Source organism: Eleginops maclovinus, chromosome 18 (assembly GCF_036324505.1).
Source record: "Eleginops maclovinus isolate JMC-PN-2008 ecotype Puerto Natales chromosome 18, JC_Emac_rtc_rv5, whole genome shotgun sequence".
Taxonomy (NCBI): domain Eukaryota; kingdom Metazoa; phylum Chordata; class Actinopteri; order Perciformes; family Eleginopidae; genus Eleginops; species Eleginops maclovinus.
The window spans coordinates 6,720,057-6,732,205 of record NC_086366.1 but is presented as its reverse complement, the minus strand read 5'-3'; the positions used below and the strand labels follow the sequence as shown (position 1 = coordinate 6,732,205).

The window sequence follows — 12,149 nt, the reverse complement described above, 5'->3', positions numbered from 1 at the left end:
TCAAATCCATGTAAAGACTTGAAAGCATCCTAAATAGAAAGGTCAGATGTAGGAGCTGATCATGTGGCTCAGTTATATTTAACATCTTAATTGGTTCAATAAAAGGATGTGTGTGGCGCCACCTGTAGATTACTTTTTAACTCACAGCACAAGAGTATGAGTTACATGTGGGCCATTTTTAGGTGCAGATAAGGCTGTGTGTGCATGCATTTCAGCATGTAGCATCAACATACAATAGCTCAAATACACATAGAGCTGTAAATAGCATTCATGAGTTACAGTGCGTGTTGTCGTCAGATGAAAGACAATGCAACAATCAAATGAAAGGAGCTTTATAGCAATGGACATTTTTTAAAACAGTTCATCTTTCAGACTTCGAATAAAAAAATTAAATACATTTTTTTTCTTTCTTTTTTATAAAGAGCAAGGTCAACAGATCTAACATTAAAAAAGGATGGTGCCCTATTATTGTAAAACTGGTGCTGGCGAAATCTTTAGCTGTTTCATTTTACAAAATACCTGAAGAATTTCTGCTGCACCATCTGAATGGTTTTTGCATAACATAAAAAAAACTGCCCAATATTGCAAGTCGTTTTTTTTTTCCTCATCTCGATCATCTAAAATGACGAGTCGCCTCCTATAGCGTTTCCTTGCTCTCCATCAATACAGCTCAAAATATTTTCTGTGAGGACAAACTCACATGAAAGTATAGAAGTTTAAAAACACCTTAAAAAGTAAACAAAAATGTCTCGAAGGCATAAGTTATCAAATCTTCAGAGTGGTGGGATCATGTACAAACAACCTGAGTATACATGTGAATGTCAACAAAAGCCATCATTTCTCTTTTTGGAAGTTGTCCATTATTTTGTAAAGTCTCTACAGCAGGCCTTTACACGCCTCAGTACCGTCGCCATCTGTTATCTTGGTGGCCACGGTTCCCGCCCTTATCGTCATGGTGTCTGTTGCCACCTCTGCTGTCATGGTGACGGTTGCCGCTCCTGTCGTGTTGTTGATGGCCGTCTCGGTTGTAGCCTTGTTGCTGGTGACGTCCGGTAGTTGCGTCGTCTGCGTAGCGCTGGTTTCTGCCACCGCTGTGCATCTGGGAGGGCTGGCGGTAGGGGTTGTTGTCGTGATGCCTTGAGCCGCCTCCACCCGAGTTCCCACCTGCAGGCGGCTGCCTCTGCAGAGGCTTGGAGAAACCGCTATTTAACTGTTCAATCTGCTGCATATGGAGCCACATCATGTTGTTCATCTACAAAGGAATAGAAAAGAAAGATACATGAGCCTTTATTTAAATGTTTCTATCATTTTATTTGTTAAGGGTTTAAATGCCCAATATTTAGCATGCAACATCATTTTCACTTCTTCCAAAAATAAAATATTATAGATAAATAGCATGCTCCTTTCATAATATTGGGAAAAATAAGATATCCAATCATTTAAGAACAGTTTGTGTGTCTGACAATTATGTGCATGATTGTGTGAGCAGGCGAAAACATATCTGTGATAACATGACGTGTTTCATACGCTTCATTGGAGTCAAAAGATTGTCTCTATTCCTGTCAGATCACACAGCGTAAACATTTCTTCCCTTTTTTGCACAGAGCAGGCCTGTGCATGTCACTAACATAAGATCCGTTTAAGTGTTGTCAAAATAAAATAAAATTGTTACCATGACATGCTTCTGCAGATTGTCGGGAGATGAATTGGACCTCTGCATTTGGGGTGGAGTACTGAAGTGGGTCGGGGTCCTGCAGGAGGTAAGCAAACCACTGTTAAATATTTTCTGAACATAAAAAAGTATAGTATTCAGAGTGTCTGTTGCACTCTACACATGACTATGACTTCCCATTTGAAAAACTCTGTTTGACTTCTGGATTTTTTTATATTTTGGTCAATTTCTAATTCATGCATTGAGCTTATTTCACTTTTTTGGCATTCATGGAAAAGTAATGCATTTTAAAGTGTTAGAGGATTGCTTAAATAGTCAAGACATCCAGTTGGATGTAAATGAGGGCTGAAAATGAATCTGGAGAATGAAGAGCGACCGTTGACAGACAGTGACGGAAGCATTCATAACTACTATTAATGCAGTAGCCCATAGTATAGTGCTTTAACATTTCTTTAACTATATCTGACCACACTATTATAAAGATCCATTGTATGTTAAGAACTTAATGGCTGTGAACTCGAGCAGAAAACTATTCCATAGCATTTCGATCATAAATCCCACTTTTAAGATAAGGTCAACAAGATTGTGCAAACTCAGACTGAAGAAAAGAGCAGAGTCAAACAACAAAAATAACAAATTATTCATCCATTTACATCTTGCCAAGAAAGTCAGAGCTTATCAATGTTGCAAATTAGGTCATAAAACTATTTGTTGGATGTAGCTTGCTGTCGTTTGAAGTAATGAGAATTATTTTTCAGTGATTAGACAGCATAGTGCCAAGATCCATCAGCACCATTAGGAAGCCAAGTCTAACTCATCCAATTCCAAGGAGCTGGATCCACCTGCAGCTGGTGTTGCAATCAGGGGATCGTTTGCCACCTTCGCCTCAATTTGCCCGGTGCAGATGATTGTTTGCCATCACTCACGTCTCCTTGTTATCTTTGTAAGCATTAATGCCACTGACTTATTGCTGTTTGAATCAGTGTTGGTTTGGTATGTTGCCAAGTGACTAGCAGAGTCAATAAATCTTTATCCTGAGGACATTAAGTTAAATATATTTAGCTTTTATACATGACTGCTTAGACGCCAATAAAAAACATTTCCATTCTAATTTGTTCTAGAAAGTTATATATACACAAATTGAACCAGAAATATTATTTACTTAATAAATAATTTAAGAACCCAGGACATTACACCAGTCTGAAAGTGCCTAATATAACACCAGAGCAATCACACTCAGGTTTTCCAGCATATTGGGTAAGCAGGCAGTGCTGCATGATGAAATTTGGCATTAAAAAATGGAAAGGATTGCACAGGACTCTTATACAAAAGTAAATACAGACCGGTCCAATCCTATTTCATGCCACCTCTTTTGCTAGAGCTCCAATTTTTGTGCACAGGGTACGGCCAAGAGAGAGAAGAACTTGCACGAGAATAGGCATGTATTACGGTATGTAGTATCACACTACTATTTTTTTTTTTTTCCAGCACAAACACATTTAAAAATGACTGTGCGATGAGACAGTCTTACCTCTGTCCGTGCGGATTTGGGGTATTTGCCGGACTTGTATTCTGTGAGTTCCCTGGACTGTTGCTATGACTGCTCCCTATGATGGGGTAAAAGGAAAAACACATTTTATTATTGATGGATTAAAGAATGTGGTTTGTTGATTATCAATGACAGTAGTCAAAACCATCCAATTACACTGCAAGAATATTATCAATTTGGTCTGACATGAAATAGCCAAAATGTTACCTTTTCAATGCAGCACAATTTAAAATGTTGGTTTTAGTCCTAATTCATCTTATTTTTACAAGGCATAAGACATGTAAAATCAAAATGTAGGCTTGCATGGATACAGGGAATAACTAAGTGTATTTGGCATGGATTCAGCGGTTATCATGCTTTACATATTATTATTTAGCTGTAGTCTTTTAGGCAATGGTTAAAAAAAGCACAAAAAAAGCATGGAGTTGATTATTAACAGCCATGTTAGATTAGTGAGTGCATTTCATTGAGTTATATCCTGCAATCCTGCAAGTACCACAACCTGACAAACCACCACATGATTAAAGAAATGAGGTCTAATGTTTTTAACTCGTTTTGTTAAACCAGGTTATTCTACAACTTGGTTTTTTTTTTTAATCTTCAAAAATCGTTCAAATATATTTAAGACAACCCATTGATATGGCACGAATGTACTTTAATACACGAGGGGGTTCCAACCGTGGCTTAAGTTGCATCCAAACACTCTAGCAGTGCAACTCCGTTAGAATGAGTATATTCTAAATAATGTTTGACAAGTTGTCAAAAGAGTTCAAAACAACTCACCTGATCTGAACTGCACGTGAATGGTTCTCCCGTGAATCGATGTCCCATCCAGTAGCTGCATGGCATATGGCACGGACACTTCATGTTTGTAAACGGCAAAACCAAAGGTTTTCTGTTTCCCATCCGCGTCTTTGGGAATTTTAGTTTTGATCAGAGGTCCGGCCTGCGAAGACAAGCAGATGTCGTAAATGACGTACATAAACTACAAGTAGCTAAAGCCAACGCTAGCTGCCGTTAGCATGATTCTCTATTAAAATTGCGTGCAGCGTGTGAATAAAAACATCTGTGTAACATCATATCTAACCGGAGCGTATTTCTTCATAACTTAACATGGTTGGGACATTTTCTCTCTGAAATGCTTTCGGTTTGTTAGCATTGTTGCCATTGGCTAGTTAGCCATGTCTAGTTTTAGCGACAACAGCAACTGTACAAACATTAAACTATATACATTTGCCCGCAGCGTGTGCATAAAAACGGTAGGGCAACAACATACATAATCAAAAGAGAGCGTATTTCTTTATTACTTAACACGTTTGTGTCATTTTACATCTGAGATGCTATCGGTTTCTTAGCAATAGTTAGCTTTGTCTAGTTGTATCGACAACAGTACCTGTACAAACAGCTCGAACAAGAGCTCCTCCGTCACTCTTGAATCCAAATTTCTTATGAAGAGCGTCCGGTCCGCTTCCTCCTCAATCCCCATTGTGTATTTAAGCAGATACTGGCCTCGCAAGTGATTTAAATGATAGCGTGTAGCGTAATTTTAAAAAACGGGATCCAACAAATATAACCAGGCCTGTGCTGTCGTAAAGTGGAATGCTGTCACACCGGAGCTTCTGTCGTAATCAACAGCGGCGTCTTTACGACACAGAAATTAAGGTACATTAATTACTCTTGGAATGTTCTAAATTAGCTTTGGGAAAAGCTTTTTTCTTTGAACTACACCAGTGTATGCATGCCAACATGTTCCTATGATATTTCTGTGTTATAATACGTTGAATATATGCCTTTTTATTTAACTGTAGTCTAGCCCAAATAGGCCAAAAACACAGACCTGGAGAGCTGGTAAAGTGGAGACATGTGTTTCCTTTACAACTTGATGTTACTGGTGATATATTATTATTATTTATTACTGGATTCAGATACTGTCTTTAATTGTGTCCTGATAGATAAACATATTATCTTCCTGATTCAGTAATTAATTAATAAACTCATCGCTTGGATTCTACAGGCAACTTCTAGCTATCATGACTCCGTTACTGCTTCCTCATTTCAATATGTACTGTACTAAGCACTACGTTTGAACACATTTGTTCAAACGTAGTGCTTGCTTTAGTGAGGGACATATCAGATGTATTGTTTTTGGTTGATGTTATAGCTAAAGGCCAAACTGTTTGAATCCCTTGCATTAGAAGTTTAAAAGGTACATCCAATCATTATCAAAGAACAGCAGTCTTTTGAGTAAAGTATTACGAATACAAAAGACAGTAGGCTTTCTGAAAAAGGCTGCATTCATTTCTTCAATGGCCTACAAGGACTGAGTGAGTGCATCTGTTTCTCAACATTTATTTTGCTGTCATTGACTGTGATTCTGATTTCTTCCCTTTTATTCCATTATAGGATTAAGTCATTGCACCTGTCCATGGAACACGCTGAATTCAAGTCCTGCAAACCTCCCAAATCAGCATGGTCACAGGTAAGAAAATCTCATGGACTGTTTTTCCAGCAATGCCAATAACAAGATACCATCAGCATCAGTAGCATTACAGTGGCTACTGGCTTTCTCTGCCTCTCAGTCTTAACTTGGCTGGAGCTTTGTGTCCCTCTAGCTTTGTACTGACATCTGCCTTTCGAAAGGCCAGATGCAATTTTCCACCTTCTTACTTTGCTAATATAAAGTAATTATCCTCTTCTTATCTCTTCTCTTCTGTGGGTTAATCAGTTTCTCACTGCCTCACTGTTGCGCAGAGATACGTTTTTCTTTTTTCTTACCCTGTGGCCCTCTGATTGGGTCGGCGACTCAAGCGCCTGGAACCAAGTGCCTCTGTGGTTTCAACATCATTGAGTGTGGAGGTCAGGCGAGCGGCGTGAAAGGCTTGACTTCCACACTAATCAGATGGGCCGGGGTGTCTGTCCTCCATATTAATTAGATCAATTTAAACTACGTAATGATTTTCTCCTTCATGCCTGCAAAAATTCAGAATTCGACTTGTTAAAGCTCAAGGAAGAGAAATGGGCATCAGAGACAATCTGAAAACAGCCTTTCTTTCACTTTTCCTGCTGTTTAATTTATGAAAGACCAGAGGGGACTGCATGCTAACCTTGCAGTCTGTATGATATATTTATTCCACGCAATGTGCTGTTTCCATCACTTATATTTCTCACGTAGCAATAAACACTGCAATTTAACACCAAAATCTTGGCTGTCAACATGTCATGGGGGACCTTTGCTGCTGTGCTTAGTTGTTAACACTTGACGTATTAGATGTATTGGCGCTTTCCCACAAAATGCTTATGATTTAAAATACTGTAATGTTGCAATGGAAGCAGTAAAGGAAGCCTAAACCATAAAACCACACCTGTGCAGTATACTATTTGATGACTAAAGCCCTTGAATCTATTTTAGGTCCCTACATTGCCATTACCCTATACATCTCCCTGATGTATTCCCTCCCTTTTTATAACCATTGGAAGGAATTCAGCAGAGCACTATGAAAGTGCTGTTCCACAGGACAAAGTATACAGTGTGGAAACAGGGGAGAGGGGTAAGTGAATTGAAAGACAAACAGGCAGACCTGCTGAATCTGTAAAACCTTAATTACTGCCCACAGAATCTGACTGGGTGTATGTTTGTATTTGTGTGACTTTGGATTTCTGTACTGAACTAAATTAAAAAGATCTATTAAATGTCTTCATACCTTTCCATTGATTACTCGGGATTCTTTAGCGTGAAGAGGCTGGAAAGTGCCAGTAGATGGCAGCATAGATCCAATTGTTATGATAGTTTGGTTTAAGCTCTGTGGGGATGTCAGATGGGTGCTATGCACTGTGGAAGAAAATACATGCTGAATTTAAAGAGTTTGATTGGGTTATTTATATGTGGGGATAGGAAGTTTTATCGGAATATTCTCTATTTTTGTTTCTCTTTTGGCCTGTTGCCCACTTTAAGATTGTTCATCTCATTACAAAATAAAGGCTTGTTAGACATGTGGTAATTGTTGTCCACTGGAGTATTTTGCAGTGAGTATAGATCCTGAATGACAGCTGTCCAGTCAGATTTACATTTTGCATTTTACAGTACATGTATATAGGACATTTCCAGGAATATACACATATTTCGAAACCCTGACAGGATAGGAGTGCAATGTTTCATATGTCACTTATTTACCTTTGCTTCCCGTTGAATACCAAATATTTCACAAAGCACATTGGCATTCAGCTGCTCCAGTTAGATGTACTGTAGACGCTCAATTAATTACCCCACATTCACTTTATGATCCAAGACATTGACAAGCATTGCTCTTTTCATGCCTTTTGATCTGCCTGTGAAATAAGTATTGCTCAAGCAGAAAAACCATTGTACTAATTTATAGCATTACAAAAGCCCTGTCAGAGCTAAAAATAAAACAGCGCTATGCACTTTAGCTCGAAAACACATCTCGTCTTACACTCATTAACATGAGTGCATCGGTTTCCCTTATAATGACTGGGTTTTTGGATGCCTGCACACAAGTTTTGGCCGCATTGTTTTAATTAATAGAGGAGGAATAAAAGCATGACAAAATGGGAGCAATGCTCAAGGGCAACATGGTACCCAGACAGCAAGGGTTCAGGGCCGGACCCCAGAAATAGGCCACCACCAGCCACCCTTGCTCTGGTCCCATCAGGGTGAAATCTTATGGCCGTTTAGCTTCTGTAATGAGGCTTTACATACACACACATACACACACTGTGCTGCCTTTCAATAATGACCTCTTGCCTGGAGGGTTTGCTGGGTACTGTGAAGAAATTGACTGGTGGCTAGACACATCCTCCTGCAGCCACATCCACCCCTGCTTTAGGCTCCAACCTATGCACAATGCATCTTCCACTGCCCTTCCCTCTTGTTCATTAATATTCATAATTCATGTGGAATGAAGTGATTCAGGATCATTAAACGCACATGAATATTTGTCGGATGAAAGTTTAATTAAGCCATCCCTCTTTGGCAGCGTGATGTCACAGAGCGGCTTCCCATTCACTGCATCCAGTGCACAATTGAATGGCCTGTACCCTTTTTTTATATAAGCGCTACTCAGCGCTTATCCAGCAACAACCTCCAGCTTTATTTTACACCTCCTGCGCTGTGGGACAGACTCAATTGATGGGGATGGGTGTTTGATTGGTTCCTATAGTTCCAGTGCCAGTATGTGGATCAATCATACTTTATTCAAAAGAGCAGGAGAACCACTTTTGTGGCGGATGTCATTTATTATTCAGGACTGCGGACTATAGGATCGCCTTTTAGATTGTTGAGTTAGTGGGATATACATACTGCATACAATGTGTCCCTGTAACAATGTGCTGTATGCGGAGTACATAATACACTATGCATAAGGTCTGTCATTTCTATAATCTTTTGTGTTATTCTGAAAACAATTCTTAGATTACAGCTCAGCTTTGAGCGTATTGTAGTATGACAACATCTACAGGGCACACACACACAGTGGACTTAAATGGGCCCTATTCTGCTTTTTGGAGGTTTTCACTTCCCGGTATTGTGTTATATAGGTTTGTGTGCATGTAAAGGGTCTGCAAAGGTTAAACCCCCAATGTTCCCCCAGAGGGAGTTTCTCTTTCCCCCCCTGAAACGCCTCCATTGGACTCCCTTGTTTACTTCCGTGACATACTGACCACTATGAAACACTCATGCATCTATTGGCTAGCACTCCAACACATTGTACATGACTAAGGAGGGGCGGGACATCTCTAAGCGATCAACCAATCACAAAAGAGCCGGCCAACTAACCAATCAGTGCTGACTGGGCTCTGGTTTCAGACAGAGGGTGAAAAGAGACAGGCAGTATGAGAAAAATAAAGACCTTTTTGAACATTAAAGCCCAGACACGTCACAGTACAGTCACAAAATACAAATATAAACCTATTCTAAGCATAATAGGGCCCCTTTAAGCATTACTGATTAGTTTCCTGGTAGAATAATTTCCAATCAGTTCATTTCTAGAGGTTTGCCTCAAATTTTAAGTGTAGGAGTCCAGGGAAATGTTCTGTCCTCTCTTTATAAGGCAAGTCTGATGAAGTGACCCTCTCACACACACGCAGACAAGACCTCATCACTGGCAGCTTGCCACCCCGATTCAACACCCTCTTAAAACAAATAGATGCAAAAATCTTCCGAGGGGTGTCCGAGCCGCTTCGTTTCTTCACAGTTTCTCCCTCCCGTTTCAACATGCTTGTTATCGCAATACCGCCGCTGCATGTTGCTGCCGCCCTGACATGCTGTGACTTCATTCTCGTAACTGCTTCGCCCTCCCTCTTGCGTTTTGTCTCACTCTCCTAAACACACGCTCAGGCATTAAGTGAAGATCCATCCTCTTGCTACAGTACTGCAGTGCTGAGTAGCAGTATCAGAAAGAGAGAGCGAGAGAGAGAGAGAAGGGAATGTCTGGCATCAGTCCCATTCCACAAAACGGACTGCGGCAGGGCATCCGAAAGCCTTTTTACTTTTATTTTTGCTGCACTTAAACAGCGCCCTCTTATTCCCCAGTTCACCCTAGAGAGGGAGACTAATATTACCTCACAGTAGATGATTGAGAGCATGGAAGTAGCATCTGTTGCAAGAAAATAAAATCTTTTGCATTTCCTCTACACCACTCCTCCCATTACCTCCAGCCCGTTAACTGCTCCAGAAAGTCAAGTGTCAGCACATTTCAGATGGCGATGCTCACCCCTGATGCCCGCCTGTTGAGGAGCAGAATCATGCCCTTTGCCAAATGTGCCATATGGAGGGTGTTTTATAGCTGAGGAGTTGAGGGGAAATGTCTTTCCTAGAGGAATAATTAAGAAATGGATCCCCACAGTATCGCGCTCATCGCATCACAAATCTCATTCAGCACTCTCTCTGGATATTCCATCTCCAAAACCGCTCCTCTCTCCGGAGCCGCCGAGGCTTTTTAAAGCCTCAAACACCTCCAGAGGAGATAATGAGTTCTGTCAAAAAGAGGCCGCTTCTCCTTTTTCTACTTCCAAAAGTAAGCTTTCTGCATTTTCCCCCCCACTTCGTTATAACCAACAGTGGAGTGTCCCATATTCCTGCTGCTGAGCAGAACATGCCCGCAGAGACAGTCAATATTGCAGCTTATAACCTATAACTTTGAGCTCAACCCTCGAAGCAAAGTTTTCCCCTTTGAAGATTCTCATCACTATGTTAATCAGCTGATCAGAGGATGTTATGCCAACTCCTTGTGATGCAAATATTTGCGTTACATGCAAAGCCTCCAGATTTCGACTATTTCTCTAATTTGCACTTGGGTTCATTCTAGCACTCTGAATGCCATCAATTACTTTATTGCACCGAGGGAATGTCACTTATTGGATAAAGAACCCTGCAATCAGTCAGACCAACATCTGTAATGCCACCATATTAAAGACATTACCAAGGAACAATGGGTTTATATTTTTAGTTTTAGAGTTCATAAGACATAAATAAGAAGTCCATTTAGAAAAGATAACACAGCTGTTCTCAAATAGATAGTTCCTTTCGATCAAGCGTCACTTGAAAAGCTGAATGTTCATAATTCCACTAAAATGCTGCTATAATCAGCCTTGTAATGTTTATTGTGGTTTTAAAAAGAACTCGTTTAATCCATGCATGACTGGCGCAGAGTTAACGGGTTGTTAAAATACCCTAGGCTTTGGCTAAAATTGCCAACAACTATGAAGTCAATGATGCAAATGAAGTAAAATGCATTTAGCCTTGTCAGTTCATTTAGAAAGTTTATGAGGGAATAATAAGGTCAAAATCTTCTCACTGCAATGCTCATTGTGTAAATGAATCCCAGAGTGTCTGTCTGGGATACTTGAGTCTTATATTGGCAGAGCTTACCTTCACATTCAGAGTGAGCTCTCCGGAGACCTCAGAGTTGTTGTTTTTTTCCTCCTCACCCTCACCCCCAGCTCTTTATCTTCACTGTCAGGGTAAAGCACATTACTTCAAACCCATGCAGGAGCTGCTGGAGGCTCAACTGGATTCCTTTACCACAAAATATTAGAAAGGAAAGTTCAAGACGAGTTTGACAGATCTGGCAAGATAGGACCATGTCAAATCCATTGAAGGCTGTTCCAAGGGTTTGGATCTGTCATTGTCACAACTAATATAGTGAGGTCCCTCTATCCTTGGCTTGTGGGTTTCTCTGTACAAGTGTTCAGTATTTGCCTTGACATTCAACTAATTTATTTATGATGTCAGAGAGTTGTAGGCGAGTCATGCAACTACCACAAAAGGAGTTCAGAGTGTTGTGAGGAATGCACTAAATCGCTTTGGTACCACTACTTTTTTATGCCCATATTGTAAACAGGTATAATAAAAACCAAACAGCAACAAACATTGCACATATCATGGCCAACATGCCATTTTCTACAGACAAAGTAATACATCTCTGTATGATTAAGGTCCCCGCAAAAAAACCCACAATAGTCTCCCTAAAATCGTGAATCAGAATTGCAATATCAGTCAAAATAATGGCTATTGGAATATTTTTTGTTCTCCCCTAATGTATAGAAACAAACCAGATGCCCATAAACAGTAAAGGGTCTTTAAAATTGAACACTGATTTCCACTATATTTCCCTATCAATAACATAAATTACAGTGTATTAAATACCATCCCATGCATTTACTGTGTTGGTACTAACATTTTCGACAAATAGGCTTTCAGATCCTTCAGATTTAAAACGGTGGGAAGTAACTAAGTACATGTAAGTACTGTACTTAAGTACACTTTTGAGGTACTTTCATTTTATGCTTCTACTCCACTTTAATTCAGAGGTGAATTGTGTACTTTTTCTCCACTACATTTATTTAAAACCTTTGCAGATTTTGATAAATAATGTGAAATATAATCAATCAGACTTTAGTTCCGCCTGGAGT

The 12,149-nt window shown here is 39.9% G+C and overlaps 1 protein-coding gene across 1 annotated transcript; it reads right to left on the bottom strand.

The window, feature by feature from the left end:
* Window positions 1–316: 316 nt before the first annotated feature.
* Window positions 317–4,855, bottom strand: rbm7 (RNA binding motif protein 7). The gene is made up of 5 exons (XM_063906961.1): window positions 4,615–4,855; window positions 4,005–4,167; window positions 3,204–3,279; window positions 1,673–1,751; window positions 317–1,252 (listed from the first exon to the last, which is right to left on the bottom strand). The coding sequence occupies exons 1-5, from the start codon at window positions 4,705–4,707 to the stop codon at window positions 899–901; spliced, it is 765 nt and encodes a 254-aa protein (XP_063763031.1). The 5' UTR covers window positions 4,708–4,855; the 3' UTR covers window positions 317–898.
* Between the last annotated feature and the right edge of the window lie 7,294 nt (window positions 4,856–12,149).

Bases quoted from the DNA above. Each gene is read 5' to 3' on its own strand.
- rbm7 (XM_063906961.1), bottom strand. From the start codon at position 4,707: ATGGGGATTGAGGAGGAAGCGGACCGGACGCTCTTCATAAGAAATTTG. The intron at 4,168-4,614 runs GTACTGTTGTCG...TTGTCTTCGCAG, and splicing joins TGTTCGAGCTGTTTGTACAG to GCCGGACCTCTGATCAAAAC. The intron at 3,280-4,004 runs GTGAGTTGTTTT...ACCCCATCATAG, and splicing joins TCACGTGCAGTTCAGATCAG to GGAGCAGTCATAGCAACAGT.